Genomic DNA, 14,890 nt, shown 5'->3' with positions numbered 1-14,890 from the left:
TTCCCCCGAGTCGCGCCGCCATTCGCCATCCGCCAACATTCCCGGCCTAGAATGGACATTCCCTCATGTTCTTCCTCATCCGGCTGATGACCTCATCGGCGGCATACGTTCAATATGCCACTGCAGGCTATATCGGGTGATTGATCACCGTAAGTCAAATATCCCGTGCATATCGATTTGACCACACCTTTTTGGCCTCTCATGGACAGGATGCATTCCTGTGGTTCTAGCTCCCGGCTCTCCACATTGCGTACCGCAGTGGTAACTAGTCCGACAAGGGGGTGCATTTAGCCACTGTCCAGTGTACCAGGTACCATCTCAACACAACATGGCACCCTTGTCAATGGATGTACCCAAGATAGATCTACCGATTGTACTGTACCGAGAAAAAAGGTGCCGTTCAACATACGCATGACAACTTCAGCGCCAACTCTCAAGTGTCTGCGCAGTCGAAACCTTCCTTGAAACTTGATATTGAGGAAACCGTGTGTTTGTGAACCTGCTGCCATGCTGCCATTCATCACACATCGCAAACCTCAGGGGGGGGTCAAAGCTCAGTCCCGTTGGTCCCGTTGGTACCTGATTGGTGTCTTTGGGTCGCAGCCCCTAACCCGAACAGGTGAGGCGCCAGGCACAAGCCTCCCATTGGTTCGCGGAACAAATGACCGATCCGCTATACCACAGTATTGGGTAATGCCCAGGCTCGACCACGCAGCGCAGGCCCCCAAGTGGTATCGGATGGGTTTATTACATAAAATGCCATTGCAGTCATCGAATCATATGCAACCAGCAAGCTGGCTGACTCGCTTCTCCTTTGCTTCTTTTTTTTCTTCTTTGCTTTTCCCCCTCGTTATCCAGCGGTGGCCGTGCGTGGGGTTGTTAAGTCCCTGCTCGACTGCTCCTCCTGCTCGCTGCTGAGCTGCAGGTCTCACTCCGTCCGACACGGTTTGAGATCAGGAGGGGCAGCGAAAATAGCGAAAAGCAATACGACGATGCCTTTCAGGCGCTCAAGTCGGACCTGCTGCGCCGGCACACTGTCTCGGATCCAAGATTACCTATCTTTTCTTCTTGTTAATAGTTCTATGTAGATCGAATAGTTAATGCATGATGCGAGTTCACAACAACCAAGCACTGCGTATTGGTTACCCTGGTTAGCTACCTACCTAGGTAACTTCCTATTGGGGTCTATCTCGTTTCACCAAGTTTCCGGGGACGCATCGGGAGCAAGGGGTTGCCAGCCCGGTACAGCGTCCACAAATGGGAAGCAGCACGCAGTTCACACAGTAGGTAGGTACATAATGGGGTGCGGATAACGCCACACCCCCAGCCCAGGTCTCGGCCGCTAGCACACTAGTGTAATCCATAGAATGACTGAGCACTTCATCTGATCAATCTCATTCGCGGCCCCTTTCCACCCTTTCCACTCCCCAGCTTGTAGCCTGCCAACAAAACTTCCAAATTTCTCCTGGGAAGACCGTTGCAGCGACCAGTGCCAAATCTTTTCGCTTTGTGCTTTTCGATTCTCTCCACTCCTTACCCAGCCCAGTAACGCCGACTGTGGTGCCCTTCATTTCGACCTCAGCTCCGTCGTCTGCCAAACTCAATCGCACTCGTTTTACATACCATACATACAGCATTGCCCCATAGTTGTAGACCAACAAACTACTGCCCACGCCGGCCACCATTGTTTCCCATTCCAGACTCCGCTTCGCGAACCAGAGCACACACCACACACGAATCCACGAATCCAGCGCGCCATCGAGTCTCGCCCCATCTCTCGAAGCTTTGGGGGAAGACGACCGAAATCCCCTGGGACCACCCGGTGTCCAAACCCCCTATGCGCCCCTGGAAACGGCCCTGTTTGAACTCGAATTCCAGGTAAAACCCGCCCTTGCACATGTCCTTTTGCCCCTCCGCTCTGCTAGGATTTCCTTTGGCGTTTCCCACACGGGCAGACACAACACCATAGGAAGGACAGACGATGCTGATGTTGGGGATATTGCTTGCAGTCAGGTCTCATATGCTCGGGTGAAAAGGCTTTTCTCCGCACCCCCTCCCAGGTGCCCCCTCGGACAACCGCAGCGTTGAACTCTGTTCCGTCGTCCGACTCGACTACCTCGGCCGCCGTTCTATGGAATCCAGATAGTGACCTGGTGTCGCCTTGATAACCCCCGTTTACTCGATATTTCTCCCGGTTCGAGCGTTGAATGATACGATCTTCTTCTCCCCTCGCCCTGAGTAATTCACCATGAATCGATTCAGAACCAAGAAGAAGGCAAAGGAGGATGCGTCGGCCGGCCGTCCCAGCCATGATGGCGAGCAATATTCGCTGCCCTCCTTCAAGGGCTTCAGAAGAGGAAAGAAATCGAGTGAGGAACCGAAGAAGGAGATCGACTTGACGAGCGCTCTGCCCTCCAACGACGACTTTCGCACCAGCCTCTTGATGACCAACCTCTCTGCCCGCTTTTCTATGCTGAGGGAGCAAGATGACCCCAACACCAAGATCGGCAAGGCCAGCGACGACAGCGTGCTCTTGCCGAGGCGCCAGTCCCGGCTCGCCGATTTTGGCTTCAGCGGAGGCCTTGGTGGGCTCGCCGACATCGCCGAAGTCGAGTCGATCAGGGCACCACCTTCTTTTACTCGGATGAACTCGTTCGCCTCGGACGACGCCGATTCGACGAAGGGAGGAAGCATCATGAACCGTGCTAAGCCGACCGAGGGCAACAACTTGTTTGGTGGAAGGCAGAAGATTTACAAGATTCCAGTCAGCGGCTCCACTGCAAAAAACCAGGGGAGTGGTGGGATGGGCGGGCGAGCACTTTATGAAGACGATGTTGCTTCGTCGGCCTTTCAACTCTGGAGGCAAGCGGAGAGGAAGAGGCGGTCGCTGGATGGCGATGACCAACCAGCCGAGTCCCAGGGCCTTGAATACGAAGAGGAGCCTCGTCGGTCCGAGTCTCCCGGACCCCTGGGGTACAATAGGAGGCGCGAAACATCGTCGACCACTTCATCAGCATCCGCTGTTGCCCGCAACTCCACCGCTGCCACCTCGATAACGTCCCAACCACCGACGCTGTCGATAAAGGATTGGCAGTCGACGTCAACTGCGCCGCCATCAGCCGCCTCGACTCCAGTGTTGGAGAGGAACGTCACTCGTACAAGACGGTTGTATGAGCAAGGGCTGACCCAGGATCTCCACGATCAACAGTCGTCCGCCCTATCTCGGATGGACACACTTGGCCGTCAACGAAATATCGGGACTCGAACGCCGGACCTCGTCTACAACTCCCCGTCCCCAACGAACTTCGGCTTCAGTGACCGATTTGCCGGCGAACGAAGGCCCATCTTGGCCAAGGCTAGCGCCCCGAACCTGAGGTCCATCAGCCCCCCTACTACTGGTTCATTTCCCGGAACCACGCCCGGCCTGGCAGAGGCGAGGGCCAATTTTGGCGGATCCCCGCCTCTAAGCCCGCCCATCAGCGAAACTGGCGACAATTCGTTGCTTCCCATTCAACCCAACGATCGCGGAAAGGCCACTGCCTTGGGCGTCTTCCACAAGCCAGTCCAGGCATATGACGAGTCTAAATATGCTCAACGGCAACTCCAGCTCCGGCAAGGTCGGGAGACCCCAACCCAACAGCGGGTCAGGACCGAATCGAACGCTTCATTTGCGACTGGCCGATCCCGGTCATCCTCGTCGGTCCGGGGACAGTCACTTGATACAAGAGTGGACACTCCGACAAAGGTTGAATCGGCGCGCCAGGAGAAACCCACGACACTCACGTTCTTGAATGATTCCGACGATTCTGCCCCCGTCGTCGAGTCGAGGGCCGGAGGAGCCCCTCAATCGCTCAGTCGGCCCTCCGACAAGGACCACCCAGCCTTCAGAGAATCTGCCCTTCCGACTCCTCTTTCGGCCAACGACAAGATATCAGAAGAGTCGTCCCCGAATTCCGAGAATCTGGACAGCTCCGTTGCAAATTCCCGCCAGGACTCGCCAGCCGATTCGCCCACCCTGGGCCCGACGGCTGGTCTGAGCGGAATGGTACGCCAGCATTTGCGATCAGAAAGCAATGCATCGTCCAATTACGGCGCCCCTCCGCAGATTGGCGAGTTTGACTCCAGCTTCCTTCTTGACGATGGCCATGACACTAGAGTGATGGACACACTTGACGCGAACTCGAATCCATGGACCTCTTCGGGACAAGATTGGCGGCTGTCGCTGTCTGGACTTGCTGCGGGGCATAACCAGGGAGAAGACAAGGAATCGGGTGGCGAGAAGGAGAGTCGATACGATTTGCAAACGCGGGACTCGTCGAGCAATGAGATGGAAAATGAGACAGACGAGTTCGCCAGCCAACTTGCCAATGCCCGCCGCCGCGTGCGGGAGCGGCTGACTTCGTACGTCGAATCGGACAGCAGCCGAGGGACGTCGCCTCACCGGCAGCCCGAGACTTCGTCGAAGGTCTTGGCGAACCAAGTACCACAGTCGGGCAATCCGTTGGGGATCGGAATCTTGAAGCCAAAATCGAGTCGTGGGTCTCTCATCGACCGCTCACGCACCATCTCTAGCTCCCAGTCCAAGGCCATGAAGATGCTTGGGATTGCGGGCTCGACCATGAGCACCTCACCGAGCCCAAATAAGCCGACTTTCGATGACAAGGACACCTCTCTGCTCGCTACTATGGAGGAAGAGCCGCCGACGAAGGAGGGAACACGGGTCATGTCAGAAGTCGCCGGCGAGGCGAAAGAGTCGGCTGAGGCAAAGTCGCTGCGGGAGGAGGACGAAAGCGATAACACGCACCCCGGACTGCGAGCCTTTCGACAGGCTAGACGGGAATTGCAGAGGCGCAAAGAACTAGAAACCCTCGCGAAGCACCAAGCTGCCCAGACTAGCCAACTCGCTTCCGAACGCGCCGAGCAAGCTTCAGAGAGCCAATCAAACCACACCAACGAGCACGGAAACTGGGACCACAACCCGCGTCGCATAGCACCCCGCCAACGCGGCCCAAGCGAAGAGTCCAGGCGTGGTGTGGGCGCGAATTCCAACCCGGCTTCCCGACAGGCATCGACGGAGCGGAATCGTAGCAGCTCGGAGACCAGCGGGGCTTCGTCGCATGGCCGACCCGCACGGCTCAGGAATAATTCGAATGCATATGATGATCAGCTGCGACCGAATGGCGGGCCCCGGCCGCCGATGCGCTCACCCGGCCTTCCGGGCACAGACATCAGGCGTTCCCCCATCATGCCCCCACAAGCCTACCCCGGCTCCAACACGGCCTCGCCCATGCCCTCACCAAGCTATCTTGACAGATCGAACAGCCCCGGAAACTTGACTGTGCAGCCAAGTCGTGGTGGCTATGATTCACTGTCGGGTTATCCATCGCCCAGCTCACCACACGACAACTCCATGGGCCTCCCCCCTTCGCCCTTCCACAAGGGCAGCGGCTCGGGTGCGGCCACGCCAACCAACGGCGCACAGTCGAGACGACCGTCGGCTCCGCAGTCGCCCGCGTTCAGCACGACCACCAGCACTTTGAACGAGTCTCTGAAGAGGGTCGTCAAGAAGGACGACATCTCGGAGCCAACCTTCATCATGTCAACAAGCCGCGTGCCTACCGTGAACCTTCCTTACTCGGCCTCGGCTATCGATAGCCCTAGCAATTCACGGTCTCGGAGTGGGTCCAGGTCTCGTTCAAATAGCAACACCACTGGACACAACGCACCACCATTGCCGCCAATCAATCCCCGTCGGAAATGGGAAGGCTCGCGGACTCGGGGCGTATTCGGCCCGTTCATGGGTCGGAAAGAGGTTGATGATTCCCAAGCCACCTCGAGCAGCCCCCATCTCCCGCTGTCCGGATCTTCCGAGTACATCGGCGACGCCGACTTTGCAGATGAGGGCCGAAGCGCCTTTTCCGTGAGCGACGACGAGGATGGTGGCAAGTTTGGACAGAGGAGGAAGTTGCGCAAGGCGACCGGCGACGTCCAAACGCAAGGCATGCGAAGTCCGGGTATGCGAGAGAGGGCTACCAATCCCCCCATGGTAGCCGCCGGTCCTCCTGCGAGTAGGGCCGTTGTCACGCCGGGCATCAACGCCCCATCTCATGCCGGGGGCATGTTCTAACAGCGACATGCCAAACACCAAACGCCATCTTCTTCTCATACTATCATCTATCTTCTTCCTAATTGCTCGCGCCTCTTGTTCGCTGTGGAAGGTCCTTCCTGCCTTGGTACGGATGACTGGGCGAGGTGCCAACATCATATGAGCTTACGAACTGGAGATACCACCTTGTTGTGTATTATATTACTCGTCTTGTACATGGACTATTTATTCTCTGCCTCATTCTGTTTTTTTTTTCTTAGATCTGCGTTCGGCCAGTTGCTTAGCACTGCTGGGGAGGGTGGGAAGACAAGTTGGACTGGACAGGTTCCGGCGTTGCTGTCCTTCCTTTCCCCTTTTCTTTTTCCTTCTTTCTTTTCTTGCCCTCCTTTACCTCTTTCCTTTTCTCTTCCTCTTTATTCCCCTCGACTACTCTTGGTCGTTCTTCCCTTTCTCTTGCTTGGTGGCTGGTGTTTCTCAAGAGTTGTGGCCTCGGGGCTCATCGTATGGTCGTCTATCTGGCCGTAGCATCCTAGCGGACTAGCAACTATCTTACAGGAGAATGTGGGTATACAGGCAACAGCGTTGGCTTGACAATCAGGATGATTTGATAAAACAAAAACGAAGGCAAATCAAGACGTTTACACAATTCCTTGTGCTGCTTGCTCTAGATCTAATTCCTCTGTAATACTAGCCATTTCCTGCCCCCGCTCCTCTGAGCTCCGAGTCCAACAGTATCAACGACATGACCACATTCTCATCAGCATCCACCTGTTTGCCGCTGTGAATTCAAGGCTGCCACGTGGCTTATGATTAAACTCTCCGTGCTGATGCTTGAATGAATTGGGATATTCGGGTTTCGGGCCGCATCACCACAAAGCATCCGAAGTTTTGCCAGCAATGTGAGAGTGGGGAACCACGAGGATTCATCTGTACCATGTAAATAACACTGGCCCCCCTCCGTCCCACCTTCCATACTTCCTCCTCTGAAGACTTTTGGGGAACACGGACTTTGCCTCCTCCCTAGCATCCCTGTGGGTTTCAGCGACAAATTCCGCTCCCAGAATAGTCCAGCAGACATCCACCCTCCAATATGGCCTTCATACGCCCATTCGAGCCCGCCGACACGGAGATGGCCATGCATATAGTAAGTGCCGTTCATATATCTTCACCGTGATCGCCGCCATTCTTGCCTAGCGCAGGCAGGCCACAACATCGTCACCAGTGTCCTTCCTATTCCCCAACACCCCCCCCCCTTTAACAAGGACCACATCCCCTTTTCTAACAACACCATCGTCCTCGCTCTCCCCCACAAAAAGTGCCGCGCCACGCTCCCGCCCAAGCTAGCCTCCTCGGAACCCGCGAACCGCATCGCGCCGTACGTCTGGACCCTGCAGTACACGCACCTCTGCCCGCGGCACTGCTTCATGCTCGACGACGGCGCCGGCAGGGCCGTCGGCTACGTCATCGGCTGCCCGGACGCCTTCGCCTTCGCGGCCGCGTACCCGCGGTACGTGGCCGAGGTCCTCGGGGGCCCAGGAGGAGGCGCCGACGACGTGCCGGTCCCGCCGCAGCTCGACTCGCTCGAGCCGTGGTCGGTGCCCGGGACCGACGACGCCGTCAACGAGACGTGCCTGGCGCAGCTGGCGTATAGCGCCCGGTGGCTGCTGCTCGAGGGGGTCGAGGGGAAGGCGGAGCTGGTGAGGACGTACCGGGCTACGATGCACATCGACTTGTTGCCTGGGTTCCAGGGTCGGGGTTGGGGCCGGAGGCTTGTCGAGAGGTTCGTCGAGAGCGTTAGGCTTGCCGGGGCGGGGGGGGGAGGTGATGGCGCGTCGCCGGTGGACCATGGCAAGGGGATCCACATCGGGGTGTCGGGCGAGAACACAAAGGTGCTCCCGTTTTACGAGAAGCTGGGGTTCCGGGTTTACGAGGGTGGTGAGAAGGAAGGAAATGTTTGGATGGTTCGGGACGTCTGATGCGGGCTGGTTTTTCTTCTTGGTTGACGCAATACCAGTCAGGTAGGTGGTTGCTGGGGTATTATTTTATTCGTTTGCTTTTTGTGTATATTTAATGCAAGCTTTTATTGACATCTTCATGAGTAAACCGCCATCGAAGCCATCGACGAGCTAGAGACAAGCAAGCACTGCCTCGGCATGCCCGAGGCCACTAAGGTCAGCACCCTTAGGTCTAAGAAACCCCAACCTACATGGCAGCGAAAAGGGCCGCCTGTTGTGCGAAGTGTGTGCGGTGCTTCCGGGGCAGGAACATGGATCCCAAGGAGACAACGTATCGGACCATCTTTCATGACATCCACGGATCCCATCTACCCCTGGAAATGACCTCTGCGCATACTGTAGGAATCAGAATTGCAAAATTAAGAGACAAACGTAGCTAATCCAGTTGGCGAACTGCTCAAATGGGTCGGGAAATTAGCTGCGCCAATTTGGTCTTATCGCCCCAAACCCCTTCCTCCAAGGTTGTCACTACCAATATCGTAGAGGATACCCATTGCGTCCACCCCATCTCCCATAGCAACTTGTAATACCATTTTGCGACAGATCTTGAGACTGTCGGTGCCATTCAAAGAAGCAATCCACACTGCTTCCCTAACCTGCGACTTCTTCGTGTATACCCAGTCTCCTTTTCCACCCTAGAGCCGCTCTAATTACTTGGTTGTTATATTCGCGGTACCGTTCTAGTTCCTCTGGCGAATTTCTAGACTCTTTTAACTTTTGGCCAGCCGTACATGAGAGGATCCCAATGTCGTGTAATCTCCAGAGTAGCGACAAAATCCCACGCATCCCGGCACAGTTTGTGCAAGGTCCCTCACTTCCTTATCTACCATGATATTCCGAGAGTCGAAGTCTGGTATAGAAAGCACAAAACCTTCAGCCAAGTCTTGGATGGGGAGATAAGGGACCATATTGTCCATCAGAATCGGTCGTGTGAGGTATGAGTGGCGGCTTACTTGTTGCAAGAAGTGTTGATTTGTCGTCTCTTGTTAGGTTTTATTTATTTTCCCCCTTAATTTACTTTAGTTAGGTCTGGAATGCACAAGCCATAGATGATGCTCCCCTTTCAAGAGATGTATGTGTATATAGTACAGGTGCTTGAATAGGAGAAGATGAAAGTGAAACATAGCCAAAATCTGCACAGTGTCGCTATGCTATCCTATCAGAACAACCTCTACCTGCTGTGTCGTAGATTGATAGACTACTATATGCTGCGATTTTTTTCCTGTTTTTCTTGTCTTTTTTTTTCTTTTCTTTTCTCTTCTCTTCTCTTGTGTTTCTCCTTCAGCGAGAAATGTCTTGACAAGGAACAGTAATGAGTAGAGAATAAATAAAACGCAGGAAGGAAGACTTGCTTCGATATATAGGCAATTAAAACCTAGCATTCCAGCAAAACTTGAACTTGGGGGATTAATTACATTGGGGAGGGAGATGCTTCTGCAGTTTCAACGTCTAGTCTAACCACAGTAATGATATCCCATTTAATCAATGTCCAGCCCAACCACCGTATCTCTTTTCGATCCGTCTAGTCCTAGCCTGCACGCCCATTCCGTTCTCTCCGGGCTGCTGCTGCAACTGCAATACTTGTACCATCGGGGGTACTAGTGACAGTCTTCCTCTGCCAAAATAGGAAGTGTTAGACGCGTTTGCTTTGTGTTTGGATATCGCGAGGGTGGATGATATTATACATACCGAGATTGCATCCCTCAATTATCCCTCGCGCGGAGTGGTAAGGTTTCGGAGCAGCTCACGGCCACCAGTGAACCAGACAGTCATGGCACAGCCGGCAAGAATCGCGGCAAGAATCATGCCGCCGCCGAGGACAAGGCAGCGATGGAGAAGGCCCGATGCCACGTTCTCCAGGTCGACTCTCGCGGCAATGTCAACAATGTTCTTCGTGGCTTCGGCCATATCCGGACTGGTGATGTTGGCGCGGACAATGACATTTCTCGTCTGGAAAACTACCTCCCCAGGGCCAGCGGGAAGAGCGTTGCCCTACAACGCACTCGCCGTGACCCGAGACTGGCGGCCGATTTCAATTGCAAAAGCTGGTGGTGAAAATAGTTTTGTTTTATCAGCAAAGCCATTATCGCGGAACAGGAGGAAGGAGGAAAAGATTCAATGTAAGTACTGTACATACCTGTAGCCTCTCGGAAGACGTTTGCTGCCATGATTTCTTCCTGCGCCAATGAAGTTGCAATTTCTGGGTGGGATTGAACGATGAGGATTGAAGGGTGGCGGAAGTGCCAAAAGGGAGGCACGAAGGAGAAAGGCATTTTGATTGACGCAAGAGAAGGATCTTTCTCTAGGTATGGTGAATGCTTGCTTGCGAGCATTTGCAAATCTAGACCTCGTTGGCAATCTGACTTTTTGGTGTTGCGACAGGCAACTCTCAACTGCCTGGCGAGAGGCTCGACAGCTCTTTATAGTATTGAATTGGGGATCACGTGGCTTGATAGCTGCTTCACTTTGGCTTCCTTTCACTTCACTTTGGCTTCCTTCCACTTCACTTTGGCTTCCTTCCACTTCACTTGACTTTCTTCCATCTTCATCTTTGTTGGCAGGGACTTGGGTATTGGGGTTTGAGTCTTCCTATCAAGTGACCCTTGAGAAATAAGCACATCTTTGATCCAAGGTGATGGTATCTTGGCATTGAGATTCCAATCCAAATCCCCTTCCCTCAGTATCTCTTGGTCGAACCATGCCTCCTGTCTATCCGAATGTCGATCCCAAATCTAGTCTTACCAAGATGACCCTAGCTTCTGACCCTTTGCTATAGACTCAGCCTCCTACCACTACCCTCTATCCAAGACCTATCCAGGACAGGGCCATCTAACCTGCGCCTAGCAACTGCACCCCCCTTATTCCGCCCCCCTCCTCCTCCTTCTTCCTCCCCCCCTCGATGCAGCTTATCTCTCCCCATCCGCCTCTCAGCCCTCCTCCACCGCCTTGCCTCATTGGGACACCCCTGCCGCCAGTGTCCCCCTCCCTCCCTCCCCCGACATGTCGCATGGCGATGCGGGTTGCGTCGTTGGTGGTGTTTGTTTCGGGTTCGTGGCTGTGGTCCTGGCGTCTTCGTTGTTTTGAGTGGGCGGACTGGGGGTGGTTTGGGCTTCTTCTGGTGGTGGGAGGTAAGGGGACTGGCTGACTGGTTTGTGCCATTTTAGGATGCTTACCTTGACTGCGCGGCTGCCAGCTACACAGGAAGCCATTGTTGGCGATGATACTCGCTGATGGAGGCGAGGGAGCAGATGGTCCTAATGTGAGGAGATGGAGGACTTGTCCAACATTGATGGAAAAAGAGGGAAAGAAGATGAGGGGCTTCTTCCTACTCTCCCTCTTTCCACTCTCTGCAGTTATGTCCGCCATCTGCAACTCTTCCCACCTCCCCAGTTCATTGCCAACGAAGCAACACCCACTGTCCCAAACCCCTTCCTTGATACCCCAAGCCACCGCCAAGTAGTCACTACGAATACAACCATGTGTCAAGATAACAGTGAGAAGGTGGGTGGGTGGTGTTTCTTGTTCTCCCGCTGTTAATTTGATGCCCTCCTCCCCCCCAGATAGATACCTCCCTGTCCATTTTGCTAACCATCTCCCCTGTGCCCTTCCTCCGCAAGTCTGTAAGCACCCCGTACTGCCCAGCGCCAACGCCTCCAACCACGGTGATGCCGACTCCGACCCTGAACCCACCCCCGTTTGCGCACCCATGCTCCCTCTTCGACAACGCGGACAGGGTCATCAAGTGGGCTTCGTCAAGCGCGGCGCTGGGGTTGATTGTCGGTACCACTGAAACAGACGAAGGCACCAAGCCTGATGGGGGTGGTCAGTCTGCTCAGGCAGCGTGGTCGTAGACAGACAAGCCTGCCGAGTGGACCGGCTTTGTCTGGGATAGCTTCGAGGCGGTTGTTGCGGAGGAGGAACCCAACCCTGTAGATTTGGTGACGTTGTTGTTGTCATCGTCTGCAGATATCAGATTGCAGGTCTTGCATAAGAAACTGCTGTCGACTCATCCAACAACAAGGAGGACAGCCTAGGCCGATACAAATCAAGTTCCACCCCCGCGGTTCTTCAAGGAGCACACAGGGTCGTCTCCCTGTCCAGGCCGCTGCCCTAACATCGCAGCCTAATATATCCCCATCAAGATACAACTGCAACCTTTTGACAATAGGATTGTAGGTTGTGGTCCTGAGGCAGACAGGTGGACCAGACTGAAGAAGGAGCGGGAGGACCAGGGGGACAAATTGGCTGCCTAGAAACCCTCCACAATCACTAGGTCCTGGTCTAAGAAGAAGACCTGTCACCATCACAATTGAAATTAACAGAGCTGGCTGCAATTTCCTATCTGCAGTCCCTAACGCGCACTACTCAACCATTAACAAAGGCCTGCGTAGAATGCTACTATGGCTAGGTGTTGGCTGCAGCGTGGCTGATGGGAGATACCTGTGCCACGCCTCACTTTAATTGGCACTCGAGGGCTCCTACCAACTAAAGTTGGTGCTTGCCACCAAAATCACCAGATTACTAAAGTAACTACCTTTTTGACCCTACCTACTATATACGCGTTATATATGCTTTAATAACTAGAATCCTACCTTTGAATCGTATATTTCTGTATAAAGATAGGTTCCTCTAATCGCACTACACATCTTTGCCTATCCGCACTATACGTTTATTTATCAGGCTGCTAGAATTTTGGCGCTGGCCTGCTGGCACTGCGGCAATTGAAAAATCTGACTGGCAACGCGCTTAAATTCAACCGCTGCCTTGCGCCTTCAGTTTAACCTGCGCTCTCAACTAACCACTACAATATTGCGTAATAACAATATCGCAATGCTTCTCAAGGCCCCTACTGGCTAGCCTGATAGCTATATCTCCTTTAAAGAGCTTATCGACAATGTCAATAGCCAAGCCAAAGACAAGGCTTCGCTATTGTTAAGCGCTGCACTTACTTTGATTAGAAAAAAGCACTATGCTGCTACAATCTAGTATGTAATAAAGGCAGTTATATTATAAAGTCTGTTAGTATAGGATGCTAGAAAGTAATGTTACAGAAGACTAGCTGCAAGTGAAAGGCTTAAGCTATTTGCAAGATTTACAATAAGCTTCTAAGTTTTACGCTAAGGCACTAGTATTTTAAGCTAATTGTTAATTGTTATAACTATAAGCCTTTTCTTAATCCTATTACCTATTCTACTCACTAGAAGCTTACTAATAAGCATTGCGCTAAGATATAGTAGTTGATATAGACAACAATCGTCTTTATGCAAGATATTACATCTTATTGACGTGGTGAATGGAAAAGGCACGGGCCGCTTCAGGCTAGGATGAGTCAGCTTCGGACCGGATTTTCTGCGCTTCCATATAAGAGCGTGATCAGGGCCTCAAATTGTAAGATCATCATCAATTACGCAGACTTACACGGATTTACAAGCAGCACTCTTTACACCTTAGTTATTTCGAAGCTTTCTACGCAATAATACTTGATTTACCGCATTCCATTCCTTCCTTACGCCTTCAATTCAATTGATCACGCCACCGGCGTTTTCCTACCTTACTTACACGACTGGATTTGGGCACTACCGCGAGACGTAACGGGGCTGATCAGGGTCACCTGACCAGTCACGTGCGCCAGAGGTAAGGAAGAAGCACGATTCCATCCGCCTGCCAGCCGATCACGTGGCTACTGCCGTTGGGGCCTACGCCTCAGCAGCAGTATACTACGTTGAGAGGTAGGTAGGTAGGTGGTTTTGTGTCTCTCCTCCTCATTATGTGCAAGGCAAATATCTAGACTATTTTCTTCAAGTAGAAGGATATTAAAAATAAAGCAATTTGCGCCTAAGACAAAGCATTAAGAAGATACATGCTAACCTCAAAAGGTTAGGTTGTGACCAAAGAGGTAGGTTGTGGAAGCAAAGTATTCAACTAGTGAAAGTACTGCTGTGAGCAGTAGAAAGGCAGGAAGTAAGGTAGGCAAGTAAGGTGCAGAAGACTGGTTGTATTGTGTGGTTGATGATGATTTATTCACCAAAGTCAGCCGGCTAATCTAACTAACTATATAGTAAAAATTCAGTCTTTTTGCTTTACTTGATCTACTAGATCAAACAACTTGATACCTTGGATCGGCTGATCAGACCGGTTCTGTAGGATCCGATTGTTTGAATCAGTAGTAATACGTAGATCACACACTTACAAGGTGGTGATATGTATCAAGTGGTTTGACAAGGTTTGAAGGTTTTAGGTGGTTTAATTTTCTGCACCTACCCTGTACTTGCAAGGCTACCCTAGACTTGCCAGGCTACCCTAGACTTGCAGGGCTATCCTAGACTTGCCAGGCTACCCTGGACTTGCAGGGCTACCCTGGACTTGCAAGGCTACCCTGTTCTTAGGGTTGCCTTTGGCAGGAAAGTCCTTTGGACTTCCAGTGCCAATTATAAGGTAAGGAGCTATCACGTGACTTAGCTACTTTGTAGGCTTATAAATATGTCATATTTGATGCTTAATCAGCAAACCGCTTAGTCATCACTATTGTGGTTACCTTAATATATAGGTTTGAAGTTAGATTATCAAGTAATCTTTATACTCCCTCTTAAGGTATATAGTGGGTTTGTAGATATTTTTAATCTATTATATGCCTTATTAGCAAGTTATCTTTATAGTTATGTCTTTTATATGCTTATATGCATGATTTATATCTTATAATTGCATATTTTAGTTAATTGATTTTTTTAAGTCTAATTACTTGTGTGAATTTTTCAAATTGTTCATGTGG

At 52.4% G+C, this 14,890-nt stretch overlaps 2 protein-coding genes across 2 annotated transcripts; one reads left to right on the top strand and one right to left on the bottom strand.

Moving 5' to 3' along the window:
• Positions 1-2,248: 2,248 nt before the first annotated feature.
• On the top strand, positions 2,249-8,082 carry QBC33DRAFT_457328 (uncharacterized protein; the record flags this gene model as incomplete). The annotated part of the gene is made up of 2 exons (XM_060424853.1): positions 2,249-5,782; positions 7,369-8,082. 2 exons carry the CDS (start codon positions 2,249-2,251, stop codon positions 8,080-8,082), a joined length of 4,248 nt encoding a protein of 1,415 aa, XP_060280568.1.
• A 1,746-nt stretch (positions 8,083-9,828) lies between these two features.
• Positions 9,829-10,394, bottom strand: QBC33DRAFT_517645 (uncharacterized protein; the record flags this gene model as incomplete). Its single annotated transcript, XM_060426198.1, has 3 exons — positions 9,829-10,079; positions 10,125-10,166; positions 10,259-10,394. 3 exons carry the CDS (start codon positions 10,392-10,394, stop codon positions 9,829-9,831), a joined length of 429 nt encoding a protein of 142 aa, XP_060280567.1.
• Positions 10,395-14,890: the final 4,496 nt, after the last annotated feature.

The sequence above is a fragment of the Phialemonium atrogriseum genome (assembly GCF_030411735.1).
Source record: "Phialemonium atrogriseum strain 8032-3 unplaced genomic scaffold QBC33scaffold_24, whole genome shotgun sequence".
NCBI lineage: Eukaryota > Fungi > Ascomycota > Sordariomycetes > Cephalothecales > Cephalothecaceae > Phialemonium > Phialemonium atrogriseum.
This window is presented reverse-complemented; position numbering and strand designations above follow the sequence as displayed.